At 37.9% G+C, this 18,721-nt stretch overlaps 1 protein-coding gene across 6 annotated transcripts in view; it reads left to right on the top strand.

Annotated features, from left to right (window-relative positions):
* RBM33 (RNA binding motif protein 33) overlaps positions 1–18,721 on the top strand; it is an 86,677-nt gene that overhangs the window by 5,984 nt on the left and 61,972 nt on the right. For 5 of the 6 annotated variants that reach the window (XM_065731547.1, XM_065731548.1, XM_065731545.1 and 2 more), the window contains exons 2-6: positions 490–568; positions 6,880–6,928; positions 8,860–8,936; positions 11,489–11,789; positions 12,873–12,983. In XM_065731547.1, coding sequence (XP_065587619.1) covers positions 490–568; positions 6,880–6,928; positions 8,860–8,936; positions 11,489–11,789; positions 12,873–12,983 — 617 coding nt within the window. The remainder of the gene's footprint in view (positions 1–489; positions 569–6,879; positions 6,929–8,859; positions 8,937–11,488; positions 11,790–12,872; positions 12,984–18,721) is intronic. The other variant, XM_065731546.1, reaches the window with a different exon arrangement.

The raw sequence follows: 18,721 nt of genomic DNA, 5'->3' as shown, positions 1-18,721 counted from the left end.
GATAGGTTTGTTATTTTTTTTTTAAGGCTTGTTAAGGACAGAAAAGCACAAAACCAGTTGATCATTGACGTTGTACTTCTGCAAAGATTTGAGCACAGATAGAGTTGGGAGGATGACTGGATATGTGCTTGCTTAGTTACAATGTAACCTACTTCAGTTCTTGTTTATTTTTATTGTTATTTATTTTAAACCCCAGTGCAGGTAATTGAAGGTGTTTTATGTCTGAATTCCCTCATCTTTCTTTGGGTTGCTGATACCTTCCTGCCTTGTGCTGGTACATGCTCCCTTTCCAGGAGCCCAGTGTGGAAGGACTTTGTTGCACTCGAGGCAAACAGGGCTGTTGGACATCATTCTCTCGACCTTCAGTGTGCTTGAGCTTCACAGATTTATGGGAAGCTCCTGTCTCTGAAGTAGCTGCTTCAGAAACAACCTTGAATTTCAATAAGAATTATTTCATGTAGTTGCCTTTCTTTTCTTGTTTTTAAACAGATGATGACTTTGATCAGTTTGATAAGCCTGGTGCGGAAAGATCTTGGAGAAGAAGAGCTGGAGATGATGAATGGGACAGGTGGGTAGAATGTTTTTTTATGTTCAGCTTCTGTATATTAAATTACATTGCTGTTTTATCCAGTTCTCGCATTTTGTATTCTAACATTTGCAGCAGTGCACGTTTAGATACTAATGAAGATGTTGGTTGTTATGCATGTGTCAGCAGATGTTAGATTGTGCCAAATGTATACTTGCCTTGAGGAATATAGAGAGCACTATGAAGATACGCTATTTAAAATTAGATAAGTATAAAGCATTTGTGGTATGTAATTAAATTTACAATTACTGTCCTGGTTTTCCTCTACATCCTTATTGTAGGGTCTTAATAATTGGCTTAAATGGATTTTTTGCTAGTGCTTGAATTTGAGGATTTTTAAAATAGCTGGTTAAATTCTTCAGAATCCTTGGGTAACGGAGCTTACGTATATTTTTTTCAATAGAAGGTCATGACTGCAATGAAGATTTAGAAATATGCATGAACTTGGTTATTTTTGGAGATAGTAAATGTGTGCTTGTGTGAAGTCTCCCGAGTTATGAAAAACCTGAGTCTAGCTGCTGGTTTGACTTGTCCTTTATAGGAGAGATCTTTGCACTTTCTGTGAAGCTGTTTTTTTGTTATTCCTGTTTAGCAGCTGAGAGACTTATTCAGACTGTGCCAGTTGTCACCACCAGATTGCACTGTGAAAAAGGGGAAAAAAATGAAATAGATCTTATCTAATAATCGCTCCTGTGATTGTAGTAAACAAACTTTACTGTAAGTAGTTTTCCACTGAGCTGAGCCCTGGGAGTTAACCAGCTACTCTGCATTTATTGTCATTCCAGAGGGATTAGTTAGTTTGCTCTTCTATGCTTTCCTGCTAGGCTGAGTGAGCAGTTCTCATTGCTCTAGGAGATGAGTAAGAATGAATAAGGAACTCGGACAGTATCTTGAGTGTACAGTGTTCTGCTGTATTGCTGCTGTGAAGGATATTGCTGCTCTGTCATGCCAGCACAGCTGTGGCTTGGATGGTGAACTGCATCAAGGAGCTGATCTGCTTTGAGAATGCAATTAAAATAACTTGTTGGAGGCAGGTCACTGTACTGTGATGTTGTGCTTGAGGTAGCATGGGACACCTCAGAGTTACTGAAGCAAATGTTTTTAGTAGAATATCATTTTTCTTTTTTTTGCCTTTACTGCTGACTTCATGGTAGGCTTTTAGATGTTGATTGGCCCCCTTTGTTTTGTAGCTCTCCTACTGTTGTTACTGTGAAAAATTTGGAGAAGTCAAACAGTTGGCTCCATTGTAAGAAGTTGTGAACTCCTTGCCTAAGGGTAAACCCCCTGTGGCAGAGGTATTTTTATAGGACTTTTGAAAGGTTATGGAGTATTTTGACTAAGCTGAGACTTCGAAGCACAGAGTTCTAAAAGAATGCTTTCTCTTTTAAACATGCTTTTTTAATATTGGTTTATTCTTAGGTGTTATATTTTATTTATTCTATAGTAGAATTATAATGGAAGTGGTTTCAGGTTCAGTATTGGTGATTCATAGAATCATTATGACTTCAAAAGACCTCTAAGCTCTTGTCCAGCTATCTACCAACTACCAATACTGCCTACTTGTCATGGTTTTATGATTTTTGGTACTGGTATTCCACATCATAACATCATGTAGTGCATTTAGAGTTAAAGAGTTAATGCTCCAGCTCCATGGATCATCGATAGTTCCAGGTATACCTGTCTCAGAAGAGAGGAACAACTCCATTCCCCAGAGGACTTTGCGATGCTTTGCGTTCTTACGTGTTTACGCTCAGAGGGAACGATAAAAACTGTCTGCGGTCACGGGACGCTCTCTTTCCTTTGGGATCGACTCAGCAGTGGGTGCTCGCTGCCGTCCGCCTTCAGCGTTAGCGTAAGGCCTTCGGTTTATCGGACACTCTCTCTTGCTCATTTTATTTGATTTATTAGCTTTAATTCCAATTATATTGTATTATATTGTGTTATTTTGCTTTCCGATATCTATTTAGTAAATTAGCTTTCCTCCTCAGATCGTTGCCACTGTTTTGTTCCTAGGCCCATCTCCCTTTCCCCCTTCCCCTTTCCTGGGGCGTGGGTCTGTGGGTCCCCCGCACCAATCGTCACGGAACCGGGCCGAACCTGCCCGCAAACCATTGACACTACTAAACAATGTTCCTTAGTACCATATCTCCATGTTTCTTCAGCATGTTCAGGGACAGTGACTCCACCACCTCCCCTGGCAGCCTGTTCCAGTGCCTGACCAGTCTTTTGGCGAAGACAAAAGAAATCCAACCTGAACTTCCTCTGTCACAACTTGAGACCATTCCATCTTGTTTTATCACTGTTAGCCAAGAGAAGGGGCTGACCCTCACCTCACCTCAACCTCCTTTCAGGGAATTATAGTGGGCAGTAAGGTCTCCCATGTGCATCCTATTCTCCAGACTGAATGATCCCAGTTCCCTCAGCTGCTCCTCATAGGACTTGTGCTCCAGTCTCTGTACAGCTTTGTTGCCCTTCTCTGGATGTGCTCCAGGGCCTACATGTTTCTTGTAGCGAGAGGCCCAAAACTGAATGAAGTACTCAATGTTTGGCCTTGTCAGAGCTGAGTACAGAGGGACCGTCACCTCCTTCTCTTGCTGGCTGCATTATTTCTAATACCAGCCAGGATGCCATTGGCCTTCTTGGTCACGCTGCTGGCTTGTGTTCAGCTGAGCAGTGACCAATACATGCAGGTCTGTTTCTTCTACACAGTTCTCCAGTCACTGCCCCAAGCCTGTAGTGTTGCTTGGGGTTGTTGTGCCCAAAGTGCAGGACCCAGCACTTGGTCATGTTGAGCCTCATACCATTGGCTTCAGACCAGCGATCCAGCCTGTCCAGGTCCTTCTGTAGGGCCTTGCTTCCCCCAGGCAGATTGACACTTCCAACCAACTTGGTGTCATCTGCAGACTTAGTGAGGGTGCACTCAATGCCCTCATCCAGGTCATCCATAAAGATATTTGAAGAGGACAGGCCCCAGAACCTTGGGTAACACCACTTGTGACTGATACATGCTGATGCATCTGGATTTCACTCCATTCACCTCTGTCTGGTCCCAGCCTTCCAGCCAGTTCCTGAGCCAGTGAAGTGTGTACCTGTGTGTACCACGGGCTGCCAGCTTCTGGAGGAGAATACTGTGGGAGACATCGTCAAAACCTTATTTTAATACTACTTCCTTGTAGATTGCAGTGCTGTCTTGTGGAAGTGTTAAGTTCAGTGGTTGTCTGGGCAGCTGTAAGTACCTTGCCCCCAAGTATGTTATCGCCTAACATAATTGCTTGAATTGTTGAACTACTGGCCTAGTTCAGTATAGAACGTAGTTTACTGAAAATAATAAATGAATGGGTAGACCTGGGATTTTTTGTTTCCTTGTGCTTTGTTTTACAATTTTTCCTGGCTTTTCTGGGAGGGAGTGATGCATCATCCATCCAAACTTATTCTGCATTGCTTCTTAACATTGAGTCCCATCCCACAGACATTTAAACCATTTTGAATTCCCAGCTCTTTCTGTTCACAGACAGTAGAGGGTGATTACTGAGAACTGGAAGGATCTTATTATTTTGTAGTACAAATGTCACATTGTTCTTAGAGCATTTTTCCCATTATTTTTTGTTCTGTTTAATTTTTTCCCCAAAACATTTGTCCTTGCTACTGCTGGTGTTTAATGGGGCATGCTTGTGAAATCAGAGGCCAGGAAGGCCCATATAATCTGATGTGTTTATCATGGGCTGTTAACTTACACGTTTATCTCTACAAGTAGCTGAAAGCTTGAGTTTGGGAAAAATGTGCTATTCAAGTGCTATTCAGTGGGATGACAAAAGTGATTTAGCAGTTGATTTCTGTGGAAATTTATTTCTTCTAACCCTCCCCTGAGACAGTTTGTTACTTTCTTTTTTGAAGTTATTTTCTCATGCTGTTTTGGTGAGCTCAGTTTATTCACAGAGGGGAGCAATGAATATTGAAGTAGAGAAGTACAGGTAATGAGTCTGTCTCTTCTGAGAGCAACAAACTATTTGCTTATTGTAGCCCTATGTTCTTAGAACTGCAGCATTAGGAAGATTTTTGTCTTGATAGTGAGGATCAGTTTCCTTTGGAACTGTCACGGATGTGTACTTTTATTCCAGCTTAATTTGTTTTGTATGGCTTTGGTATCAGCTTGCAGCCATTTGGTTTGCTTTGTTTTTTCCTGTTCAACTCTAATCTAAAAGTGATTTTGTTGGTTTCTTTAAGTAGGAAGATGTGGTAATTCTGTTTCCTCTTCTTTCTAATACATAACTTCAGATTGAGCTATTTAGAAGAAGCTTGAGCTATGTGTGCTTTATCGTGTAGTCTTTCTGCTATCTGTTCATTCAAATAGAAACCAAACTTGCTGATTTAGAAGAATTAACAACAATGTAGACATGGAACAACACTCTTAAGAAACACTTTCTAGTTGTTATTGTCTTCATTTATTTGCTAGTGCAATGTTTTGGATTATTTTTTACTAAGGTGTGTATTATGCTTGCGGTTACTCATATTGATGAAATCTTTCTCAAAAAAGGGGAAAAAATCACAAAAACTTTAGTGATGTTGAATAGCATTAACAGTATTTAGATAATGAATTTAATCTTCCATTGTCTTATAATTCTGATCTTAACTTCTTAATATTGTAGTTTGTTTTTGTCTTTGAATGTTTGTGCAAAGCGTGCTTGCTGTCTGTTGGAATTTTGTCTGTGCCGTTTATTAAAAGCTGTCAGTGCTGGGAAATGTTTTCAAATCTTGGTGCTGAAGAGATTAATGTTGTTTTCCTACCTTAGGTTTGGCTTCAAATTCTTCTGGACCCAATTCTGTTATGCAAAGTTTTCTGTCCCTAAAATAAAGAGCTTAAATTCTAGCTGTTTCACTCATTGAGATGCATGGTATGTCTTATGTCCTGATTTTTGTTTAATACTGCAGTGAACACAGAACAGTTGCTGTTTGTTAATGTTCAGTCATTCCTGGAACTGCTTGAGATTGGTAACTGTGGACAAATACTGTGTGAAGATAATGTACTATTTAGTGCTGATTTGGATTATAATCACTTTTCTCAGAAGATTCTTTTTATGTTTTCTGTACGTTAGCTAGATCTTAACAGGATGTATCTGTCAACTTCTAGCACTGCTTTATGTCTTGGGATTGCCTCTCCCTGCTCTAAGTATTCCTCACTAACTCTAAAGAACTCTTACACCTTTACTCCAGTATGAATTTGTTTTCTAACTTCTTGGGAAGTGTAGCAAATACACTTGTGGGCAGAAATATGGTGGAAACTATCTTTGCTTCAGATTCTGTTCATAAAGACCATCTCACTTTGGAGTGTTTAATTTTTATGTAATTGGACGAGTTGTGTTTTTTTGTTTTTTAAGGTCTGCCAGTGTGTGTAGGTGAAAATGGATTCACTTTCTTGAGTTATGGTTCATACATCAAATCACTGCCATTTCATTTTAGTATTAGGACATACTTGTTTAATATTAGCACTTGGCAGTAAGAAGTATTTTCTGTAGAAGGGTGGATCTCCTAATTCCTTGTGCTAGCCACCTTTTCATTGGAGAGAACAAGATTAAGCAGTTGTCCTAAGTCATAATGAGCATAGTTCTTTATATCAGAGGTTTTATATGATGGAGGAAGTTTTGTAAGCCAAAACCTTACATTTTTTGTTTCCCGAATTCTTAGTCATTCTCAAAGTGGTGGGTTAGCCTCAGACTTGATTTCTGTAGTCCCCCAGCCGTCTGATTGACCTCTCTATTTTATCTTCCTGAAGTTTGGGGCTTTTACAAAATCTCTAGGACTTAATATCTCTCAGGTTAGCTGAGTTAGCAAGTGCCTCATTCCTCAAATGTAGTTTGGACCGTATAGCTTGAGGCTGAGTGCAGCACGGCAGTGCCTCACCCTCTGCTTCTGTGGAGAAGTGGGAAGGAGCAATTTGGACAGTATGCCCAGAGGGCCTTGAAGAGAAGGATCTGGAGTGGGGATCTGGCCAACCCTGTTGTAAAATAAGATGCTTTGCCTTGTTCTTCATGCTTTGTCATAGTAGGATGGATTTGGAAAGGAGTACATAGAAAAATGAAGTGGTTGCACAACAGCAGTGTTACTTTAATGCTTCTGGTTTGTAGGTACATTAAAAATAATCTTTGTTTCAACTTGCTAGGTGCTTTGATAGAAGGAAAAATGTGTGTGGTATCAGTAACAATTCTCAAGTTACTTTTCAAAGTCATATACCCTATATGGTTATGTCTTTCTGTTTTCTGAGGTTCAACTTTTAAAAATTTCTTAATATTTTCCAGTGAACTTGAAGATGATTTGCTTGGAGAGGATTTGCTTGCTGGCAAAAAGGTAAGAGATGTACAGGAAAGCGAGTTGTTAAAAGCATTGAAATATAAATTCCATTCATCTCATTCATTCTAGTAATCTGATGTGATGTTTTATGTATCATACAGTTGTGTCCCCAAAGTCAGCTGTGTTCTTCAGCTATCCGAGATCTGCTGTTCTAGCAAAGCAGTCTGCACCCATTTCTTGTAGTGAGATGCCTCCAAGTATGATGCTTTTTAATAATTTTTAGCTTTTTTTTTTTTCTGAAATAGCATTTGTTCTTGAAACGTACAGCTCAGGAAAGAGTAGATTCTCTAAATTGATTGATCTGAAGCTCAAATTGACTTAATTAAAAAAAAAAAAAAAGCTTCCTGAAGCCTTCCTGAGAATTCATTTAAACTGCCAGTTTCCTGGCTATTTAAAGCTATTTAAAGTATACCAGTAATGTCGTGCTGCTCATTCCCAGCAATGTTTTACTGAGATCTGTGTGAGGTGCTCTGATTCATCCTGGGCAGTGAGAAAATAAAAACAACAACAAAACCCACAGGAACAGTCAGTAGTATCTGGAGATTCATGCAGTGCTACTATTTTGTATAAGAGGTAGGCAGTAGATTTCCCCTTCTACAGTGAAGGAAGAGTGTGGGAGCAGAAATGCTGGAGAACAGAAATGAATTTACAAGATGGAACTGAAAGGAAGAACTGAATGTGTGTTTGTATGTGCCTGATACCTGCAGGAGGGGACAGGACTTACTGTTTGGGAAATCAAAACTAGCTTGACACCTCTTGCTTCTCTTAATCTGCTAAATGTGTTAATTTATAAAATAGTTTTTAAAAGTTAAAGTTGAAGATGAATAGGCTTAAGAAACCCAGATCTGGTAGTTGTTTCAATTGATGTAGCTTCCATTCTCTAAATGTTAGAAGCTAACTTTGTGATATTGTTCTGTCAAATTTCTGTTAAAGATAGGAAATTGTTATCTGATGCACTGGCTAACAAAAATGTAAGCAGTTACTGTTAAATATCATAGTTAAAATGTGAGTTGATAAAGCTGCTTACTTAATGAAATTCATCTGTATGAATACTACCAGGACTGTATTTCTCCAGTTTTTTTTGAGTCTTGCACCTTTCTTAGTTGTATTTACAGTTTTCTGTCATACTGCTCAGCAGTAGTACGAGTTGGCATGGACTTGTGTGGTGGAGCAGTTCTAGGTTTCTCAGGATTTAAGTAGAAGCAAGCTTAGATTAAATAGGTCAGGGAAAACTTCCCATCACTACTTTTAGATAAGTCTGCCCTTGTGTAACCTTTCTGCCCCCATTACTTCAGGGGGATGGAAATAACATGGCTAAGCAGAGTTGTTGTTCTCTCTTCCTAGTTTGTAATTGTTTAGAACAAAATAATAAAAAAATGAAGAAAGTAAAAGTACGATCGGTAAATAAGGAGTTTAGAGAAGTCAAAATATTTTCTTTTACGTTTTCAATTCACTTAAAAGTGAAATTCACTTTGTCAGTATTGTTAATATCATTGTATCATTTCCTTCAGCCTCCTAAGTGTTTCTGCCCTTTAGGAAGAGGTGCAGCTTGGTGTTTTTTCTTGAGTTGTCCAGTGCATCAGGGTCACAATGCAGTAAATAAAAGCACTAATGCTAACCTTTCTCTTATCCAGGTCTTTCTTAGAGTGAGTTATTGTTGGCTGTATTTGGGAATACCTCAGTGAAATAGATAGCTGGGCAAATCTGAGTTTCAGATAATTCTGTATGACTGTCAAACATTTATTTACAGATTTGTTGTCTCCTGTAGTATGTTTTTTCTTGAATTAGGTAATTTCATTGGAGATATGGTCTTAGTCTGGAATATATTCCTCATTAAAAATACTGCTAGTGTTCAGAAGTTTGAGTAGTTTCTGTAGTTAAACTTTGTATACTTCTTATGTTAACAATTGACTTTTTCTTGAATCTAGAATCAGTCAGACTTGTCAGATGAAGAGCTGAATGATGACCTTCTGCAGAGTGACAATGAAGAGGAACAAGAATTTCGGTATCACTTTTCTAAAGCCTGTGTTCCAGATAATTATTAAATTATATGTGCAACCAGCATATGCAAACTGTTAACGACCACCACTGATGATAGCTAATAATTGCTGAGCTGAAATTGTTATATATTTGAAATACACTTTTGCTTCTTAGTCAGGTGTTTAGTGATGTATTATATAGCGTGTTCAATGGCAGGTGAGTAAAACGATGTTTAGTCTGTTGGAATCAAAATCTATACTTCAAAATAACTTGAAGAAATGACATGATCTCTTGTGCTATTTCAAACTATTCTTAAGTACTTGCAGAACGTGTGTTCTGTCTTCTTTTTTAGTGGGCTTTCTTTTCCTGACAAGTCCTTTCTCTGCTATCCTGCCTTTAAAAAATTATTGTATTCCTCAAGACTTCGAAGAGAGGAGCTCCATAGTTTATAAAGCTTGAGCCATGGCTTAAATATTTGTGTAGGTTATACAGCAGGAAATTTATATGAGGTTTGTAGGGTTGAACTACTACTAAGAATGTAGTTCTGTGAGAGCGTGAGGATCCTGCCCTGTGAATACTCTGTGTTGATACAGACCTAGTGCTTAATTATGGGCATTACAAATCAAAATGATGATCCTAATAGTGTAATAAAAATTGTGTTTCAAATAGGCTTGCTCAATTATCTTTATCCCTAAAAGAGGCAGAGGAGTGTCCTTAGCTTTCTTTATTTGAGTAAAGGGGTAGTCAGTGGGGACAGCCCCCCCTCTGCACAGGGTCTCTCAAAGTTTTGAGGGTGCTGCCTCATTTTTATCCCTCTCTCCCTCCTCCTTTCCTCCCCAGTCAGCCTACTAGATTTTTCCCTTGTATGTGACCCTGCTGTGTGTCATAACATTGCATGTGCAATTAACTCTGTGTAGCCCAGACTGGAGATGTTAATTCTAATTAGCCTATTAAGCCTGAGCAATAAGTCCAAAGTTCCTAAGTCCAAGCTGTCAATCGATTGTTCTAGCTTCTGGTTTCCACTGTTTCATTTTTCCTTCTATCAAATTTTCCTTCTTTCTGATAAGTCTTATTTGGGGAGAGTTTACAAAGCTATCAAGCAGGAAGTAATTTGCAAACCCTTGCACAACCTGTTTGCCTTGTTTGCAAGCCTCTTTCATCTCAATACTTTAGCATTTTGAGCTGGACTGTGGTTATTGGAAGATGCTTGTGATGTGAAAACAATGCAGTACCACTGCTGTTTCTAATGTCTTCTATCCTTTGGGTGCTATTCCTTGATGTATCATGCTGTGCAGTTCTGAAGGGGTCTGTTCCTGTTGCTATGAGATCTAATCTTCGGTGTGGACTGGGACATGGGGATGCCTCCCTGTGTTGCGTTGGTGATGATGAAATATCTCTGACTGTACATCTCTATTATGGATGCTCTCTAATCCGTGCAGGAGTGGTCTGTTCTTTCAGCATTGGGAGTCTTGGTTACAGTCCTTGCTGTTTCTGCTCTGTATTTTGTCCTTGTGAGCCGTGGGCAGCAGGGATAGCTGTATGACTGTGTTAGAGCTGAGAAAGTATCTGAAGTGTGATAGTGGAAGCAGGTTTCTGTGGAAAATTCTTGCATTTTTAGCAGCTTTATTGCCAGGATATGAAAGCTTTGGTCCACTCCTCTCCCTTTGTTTCCACTGAAACTCATCTATGCCTCTATAGTTGAGAGGATAATGATAATCCTGCATAATGTCTTGGTTATTGTGTTAAATCTCCTCCATCTGATAGATGCAAATTGCTCAAAGCTGCCTTGATTTTGTGTCTTCAAACTTAAGAAAATAGTTAATAATAAGAATGTAATTTAAAAAGCAACAAAAAAAGCAATCTTTATTTTCCTTGTACCCAGAACTCTCAAATCAAAGAGCCTTTTGTCCTTCTTTTATAACTAGTCCGTTGTTAATGATCAATCTTTTCTGTGCTGATGACAGTAGCTACTAGTGTCAAACAGTAAATTCTGAGTTTTGTTTTTATTCCAGATAATCATCTTAATGTTTTATTTTGATCCTTTCTGTTATCTATACCAGTGCTCTTAGTAATTTAGTATAAGCCTTAGGCATTTAGAAGACATGCATATATATTTGTAATTTTGCCAGTACGTGTTACATTAGAATAGGAAGTCTGTCAAAAAATGAAATCAAGAACGAACAATATCAACACATCCAATGAAAAATAATTTATTGGTTTATTTTGCGAGATTGGGAAAACAGATGCAATTATAGTAACTTTGTGAATTTTTTGTTAGTCTTGGAATTAAAATTAAATCCATCCTGCTTTGGTTACTGAGCAGGACTTCTGCCAGTTTGACCTGTTAAACCGTCTGGCTGGTTTGATTCCCCTGGTCAAATAGCCTGCAGCTAGTGATAAGCTGCAGTACAGTATGCATTGTGAGAGCATGGCATAGAGTCAAATAGTGTGTGAGGTACAGTTTTATTCATCAACTTAACAAAATATGTATTTGCTTGCTTTATTTTGCTCGGTCCTTGTGTGTGCACTTGACTGTTTTATACTTCAGCCTTTTAATCTTTTTCCCCTGTACTGTAGTTCTCAAGGTGTCACGGTTAGCCTCAATGCTACGTCTGGCATGTTTACATCATATGAGCTGTCTGAGAACATCAGCGATCCATCAGTCGAACATGGGTCTGGGTACAGCCAAGGAGAAGATGAAATCGGTTACGACAAATCTGAAGCACCTGAAGTGTATGCTTCAGAGTATTCAGAGGAAGGACATTATGAAGGCAACGATCCTGAACTGACAGAAGACCAAATAGAATATGGGGAAGAGCCTGGAGAAGATGATGAAGTGCTAGACCTTGAAATCAATGAACCCCTAGATGAATTTCCAGTGAGTTTCTTTCTATTGTATCTTCAAAGATAACATTGCTTCACGTGCATAGGGTTTCAGACTGATTTGAAATCTGTTTACCTCCCTAGGGAGGGGGGGAAATTAGACCTATTATCACTGTCTGCCAGTTTCTTTATCTAGGCTGTGACAAAGTTTGTGTTGACAGCTTGTTTGGCGGTAGGTAATGCTCCTTTGTCATGCTGGAAGGCAGTTGAGAATCGTGACCTTGAGGATTGTATCCTTAAGGAAGAAAACAGCTTTGTGTGGTGGAGATACACTGCCAATTGTTAGAAGTACTTAATGCAAAAGCTTTTATCCAAGCTTTAGGCAAGATCTGATAAAGTCCTTCGAAGGTGAAAAGATTATTGACCTGCTAAAGACATCTTTAAGGTGCTAATATCCCAAAGTGATTGATGTCCTGCTTGTTCATCCTTTTTGTAACTGAGAACTGTCTAAACCTGAATAAAGAGATTGGAGGTTAGTTCAGAAAATGTCACCTGCATAATTTGGTATATTTTAAGCAGTATATTAGAGAACAAGCACTGTCTTTAATTGCTAGATGAATGATATAATCTTAATTAACGCTGTGTGTGATCAGTGAGATGTCTTAAAACATGAGCAAACTTCCTGAGAGGATGTTTTTGATCTCATTTATTGTTCAGAATTATACAGAGTTACTGAGAATTGTACAGAATGTAACCCATTCATGTGGAAATGATCTGTGTGTGCTATAGGTGCACATTTCTTTTGGAAAGAAATTACTGTAGTTCTTACTTCATGAATTTATAATCAAAGCATGTTGAAGTACAGGAGCAGGTGACAGCTTTAAGAGATGACATTAGTGGAAACAATGAAAACATTTTGGATATATATATATAGTTATAATATTGAAATTACTGTCTAGTTAAAAGCCTGGTAATTGTACTTCCTGTGATTTGTCATTTATAATTGACAGTTCTGGTAGGTAGCATTATCTTCCAGTTCTGGCAATGATAACAATGCATATGGAGTCAATTTTTTGATGTACTTGTACTCCTGTAAAGTTGGCCTGTGTCTTCACGGTTTCTTATGGTGTTGTTTTAGGATGAAGATTACATGCAGTCATACAATGAGCAAGGAATGGAAGAACAAGAAGAGTATGCAGCTGATGAGGAGCTGGAAGAATCCCAGACAATGGCAAACGAATCAGAAGAGGTATGTTGCCAATTTAATGGAAAACCAAATTGAGCTGTTTCAGAATTTGAATTGACAAGATTGCTGGGTAAGAACTGATGCAACTTTGCCAGTGTTGAGTTATTGGTGACGTTGCTCTTTATATGAAAGATGAACTGAGATAGCATCTAATGTGATAGCATTGTCAGGTATACGAAGCATCCTCTGCCCCTTGGGGTAGTAATTGTAAGGGGGTTCATAGTGTTTGTATTTAATCTTAGGTTCAGCATTAGGGATTTTAGAAATCCTTTTAGGTAGGGAAACAACAGTAATAATGCATCATGGTTGATGGTTTAAAATCTCTGATAGCAGTGGTGCATCACTTTCAAGATAGATAATTTCCTGCTGTTGAGAGTAATGGTGGAACTTGGGTGTCACATTTTGAAAATGAGTGAGAACATGAACGTTCTGCCTTTGAAAGGCAAAGATGAAATTTTTGTTTTTTTTAATTTAAGAAATTGTATTGGAACAGAAATTTCTGTGAAGTTGACTTTAATTCTTTGTTCAGGAAAGAGGTTTAGTTCCTTCATTTGCAGGGAGGAAGCGTGTATGAAAAACTGTCAAGTATATGTTACTGGGTACTACCTGAAACAATGATATCATACTTGTTACTAATTTGTCTTCCTCTTCAAATGCTTGCTGCAAAGGGATTTTTTTCATTTCCCCCACCAGGAATCTGGTTTCATATTACTTCTATCCAGTTCTTAATTAAATAGGATTGAGTGTAATACCTGCTGAGAAGCGTAGTCAGAGTGTATGCCCTCTATGGAGACTGAACTCATCAGAAAATTAATTCCTCAAAGACCTAGCAGCATTCTTCTCTAATGTTGTAGCTGATGGGTGTGCTGTGATACTCTCTGGTTGCATGAAACTTAAAATAGCATTTTTTGGTAGAGAAACAGAGATACTGAAAGACAGCCTGTATTGTGTGCTCTTCTGTGCAGATGTGATATCCTGTGTCAAATATATCCTAAACATCATGTCTTTCCTGAATATTAAACTTCTATCAATCAAAAAAACTAACAAAACAAATTGTACAGCACTTAAAGAGCTACTTTATGTCCACTCACTGGATTAACAGTTCTCTTCTGGTGTTCTAAAAACAATCTGCATTTGTGCTGTCTGCAGCCACAGGCTCTATGAAATGGTGAGAGCACTGCATGTTACGTAAAATCAAGAACTGATCTTCACTGTCAGACTTACTGCTTGAAGAAAGCACAGCTTTATTTTTAAAATATAGAGAATATTTATTACAGAACTCTTGATTAGTATAATTTCTTTTCTAATTCAGAGTTAAATTGTTTTCATTCAGAAGGCAACATTAATGCATTTTTAATTGACTTTATTATTAGAAGTTGTTCAGCATGTAATGCAGACGTTCTGTCTGCATCTTTATTCACTTGGTCTACATTCTGGCTTTGTTCTCATATCTTGCAGATTGCTACAGCCTTTTTATTTCCTAGTTATTCCTAGCTATCTTTTTATTTCTTTACTATTCCAGATGTATTTATTTACCTTTGTCTGTAGGCTACCAACTGGATTCTCCCAATGAGTGTAAGCTGGGGGGAGAGAGCCTTTTCAGAATATGCACTGATGTAGACATATCTTTAACTCAAATAGTTTTATTATTTGAATGTTATGTAACATAAACTCCTCACTAAATCTCATACCATTCACAGCTTGCAAACAAGGGTCATGGTTGGCATCTGTCCTGTAGAAAATACAGCACAAGACTGGGGCTGTAATAAATAATTGTAGTATTATTTTTGAAAATTGGCATCTCATTAACAAAGAGAGCTGGTAGAATTGTTTTGTAGTGTTGTATTTTAAGTAATTTCTGCATTAAAAAAAAAAGACACAAAAAAATTCCCAAACAAATAGAGAACTTTACTGTATGGCATGAAGAGTTTTTAAATCAAGAGGAATCCAGCAGGCTGAAGGAATGAAATTCAGTGGACAAAACTGATGGAACGGAAGTGAGATACCTGTTGGAGTTGCACTTGGATGGGAAGGAGAGGCAGGCTTGATCTTTGGTTTTAATTTGAAACAGAATTTGGATTTTGAAATACAGTAATGCTCTGTGGAGCTTCCCTGGAAACTAGTAGTGCCTCAGAAAATGTTTTTGCCTTCACTAGTTACAAAGGAAGGCTTGCTGCCTAGGTGTTTGAATGGTAAATAGATGTTGTAGAGCTGTCAGTTACATGAGTTACTGTGTCCCAAATATTTTCAGAAGAATGATATCCCAAATTATTTCTACAAAGTATTCGTAAAAAATGAATTAGAATTCATTATTCCATTGTCACTTTAACGTTGGAACTAATCTCCTGTGAAGTCAGTGATGGAGGCTTCTTATTGCATACGTTTAAACCGTGTCTTGGGTTTTGCTGATAAGAAATTGTTAGGACTTAGGAGGAAAATATTTCAAACAGAGATGCTGCATACTTGTTTTTTTTTCAAATCTGTATTTTATTGAAAGAAAAATAAAAGGGGAAAAAGAAGCCAGTGTGTATGTTTGTTGGGAGAGTGTTCCATCTGTGCTTAGCTAGAACTTGAGCATCTTCTTTTTGTTCGACTTGGAAGATACTGGAAGAAAATGATGAATAACTGCAAATCAGAACAGTCACATTCTAAACGTTATTCAAAAAATGCTTAGAAATTCTGAGACTTGTTTTATAGTCCCATTTCCCATCTGTAAGTGTCCTTGGAATAGGTTTAATGTCCTCTTAACTGCTCTCTGTTATTTCTTGATCCCTTAGGATTGAGCAATTGCTGGTCAGTGTTAGCAGGTAAGCAGGAGATTCTGAAGGCCAGCAAATTCCTAGAAGATTCTTTTCATTTCTAATCTTTCTTGTGGAAGGAATATGGCTTAGCCTTTACAGTGCTTACCTGGTTTGTACCTTTTGACACTATGGCAGAAAAGTCTCCAGGACACTTTCCAGTCCCATGTTTAGAACCCTGAATTAAGAACAGCAGTGAGCATGCTGACTAGTGTTTTGTGCTGCTTTCCTTGGGCTTTCTATGTCTGTTAGCAGTTTTGCAGCTGCCTAGTAAGCTGTTGGTGCAGGAATGCTCCTTGCTCTGCAGCTGATCATAAGTTCTGGGCAGTGACTGTGATTTAAGGCATAATTATCTAATAAGAATGGTAGGGAAAGGTTATTTTTTTTGTAATAATGAGAAATCAGCAAAGCTCTTTATTAGCTGTGCACAAAGTGTCATAATGGACAATGTTAAGCTTTTTTTGAGGAGAGTTGCTAAGAAGCCTTGGCTGGCCAATCCAGTCAGGTGATGCTGAGTGTCTGTTCCAGGGCTGTCCATGTTTGTGTAGAGAGATTCATGATTAGCCAGTATTAAATATAATTAAGTACTATAATTCTGCTCCTGCACTTGATTTCTTTCCTGCAAAGTGGCATCCATTTATATACTGTAGTACGAGGAAAACAACTTGTCCTGTCATCATCCAGCAGATAATAGAAAAGGTGATCAAAAGGAATCTTGTGCTATAATTCTTGAACAAATTGTGGGGGGTGTGCGCTCCTACACAGCTCAGATAATCTTTCCTGGAACTATATGTGGAGAACATATGCTTGGCTGTCTGACACGTTCATGTCTCCATCCCAGCTAACGTGAATCCCTCAGTAATAGGTGTAATCAGACTTGGGCATCAGTCAGCATTCTCAGGCATTGCCTTTCCTCAGTGCCAGCTTTTTCATGAGCTCCTTTCATTCTTTCTTTTTTTTTGTATCTTTGGTAGGTAACACATACTTGTATGGATGTTGTTTGTTGATAGGTGGTATGAGCATTATACTGATGAAAAATGCAAATTAGACCCAAAAAGCTACAGGGTTGATATCAAGTGACTGAGAATAATAGAGTAATGCTGGTCTAGAAAAGTTGGATAAATAGTTTTTCTTGTTGCAGAGTAAAGTGGTTGTCTTGTGCTCTGTTACATCTTGCCTTTATTTTTATAATAATGTTTTTTATTTCTCTGTATGAATAAATAGTGAAAGGCAACAGTTACCATAAGCATTTTCTGTAGGGACTTATTTTAAGGGATTTCAAGATTTCTCAGGACAGTGCAGGCCATATTCACCCTTCTGGGTCTGATTCTTCAGTCCAAACTGCACAGAGCTCTGTGCAAGCTGTGTACTCATGCATGAAGTTACATGACTGAAACCTGGCTTTAATGAGTAAAAAGTGGAATTCCAACACAGCTTTTAAGAGGCATGAGCAGAAAGAATAGATGTGTCTGGGTTTCTGTGTTCTAAAGTAGAGCAGGAGGCTCAGCACAGTGAGAGCTTGTCCCACAAAGGAACCGCCCCATGACTTCCTGATCCTGAAGGAAGACGAACATTGAACAGTAAAATGACAGATTTTAAGATATTTTAAAATTTAGATTTGGTGGAGGTATTGTGCTGTGCCTTTCCCTCTTGGAAATCCCTCTTTTTTTTTTTTTTGTTAGAAAAATCTCTAGCTTTCCTCTTTTTTTGTTGTCAACATCCTTTAATAAAAACAAACATTTCTTCTCTTGTTGATGTACCTCCTTTGTTCCACCAGTTTCAACCGCCTTTCCTCTGAGGTGCTCTGATTTTATGTGGATATGTTAATCAGATCAGTTGTTCTCAATTTGAGTTTGCTTTTGAGGTTTGCATTTCTTTCAGTCTTGAAGGACTCCCTTTGTCTATTGTCCTGTCTGTTGTTTATAGATACATTATTTGATACAGTAGTCTTTGTGTAAAATAAATATCTCTAAAAATATACGGCTTTTTGTAAACTTAAGACTGTTTGGTTAGCTTTACCTTGAGGCATTTCTACAAAGTCAGGAAGTACAGTGCTTGAATATGTGGTTAGGCTGGATAAATGACAATCTGGATTGAGTTGGGATCAGTAACCCAATAAAGCCCAGCAACTAAACATACCAGACCAAAGCTGGTGAAGCTTTGAGCTTGAGTTCTTACGTTGTGCAGTCTTTTAAAGTTGAAAATGTCTTGCCAGATGCTTTATTCTTGTGATTTTTTTTAATATAAAATTGGGATCTTGGGTGATGAAATTGGTAATCTTTAGCACTATTCTGCTGTTAATTCCTTTTTTGATGTTTGACTTAGTATCTGTCTGCCTGACTGACACCCTTTGCCTTTTTCATATAAATTACTGCACAAATCTGGTTAATTAGAAGATTAAACTATTTCTTGCATGTTAGATTTCATTCTCTTTTTAACTGTCTAAGCAAGGTAAAAGTTGTGATGTTATTCAGTGACTTTACAAAGAATTGAATTGCATGTGCAGTCTCTAAGAAATGAGCAAGTAGACTTCTGCAAAAAATAGCCAACTATAGTAACCAAATAATTTATGGAAAATCATATTACATTAGAACATTTTTAATTTTCAATTCCAGAAATTAAATATAACTTGTGTAACATTCTAAGCATTAATTTTATCTTGGCAGTGCAGGAAATGACGTTTATTTACATATTTTAATTTGAAAGTGAGAAATCCATTTTCATTTGGGACATTTTCATCTAAATAAATGTTCTCTGTTACAGAGAGAATTGGCAAGTAAATGAGGACAAGGGAGCAGCATTCCAATATACAAATTTAGTATATTCAAATGTTATGCAATCATTTAATCCATTCTCTTCCTCGAATTAAATATGTGAAAGATTCAAGGAGTAGGAAAAATAAAGACAAATACAATTATACGTACCTAGGGGAGTGAAGCTGAG

Source organism: Cyrtonyx montezumae, unplaced genomic scaffold (assembly GCF_038088225.1).
Source record: "Cyrtonyx montezumae isolate F1298 unplaced genomic scaffold, pur_monq_1.0 scaffold_14, whole genome shotgun sequence".
Taxonomy (NCBI): Eukaryota; Metazoa; Chordata; class Aves; order Galliformes; family Odontophoridae; genus Cyrtonyx; species Cyrtonyx montezumae.
This window is presented reverse-complemented; position numbering and strand designations above follow the sequence as displayed.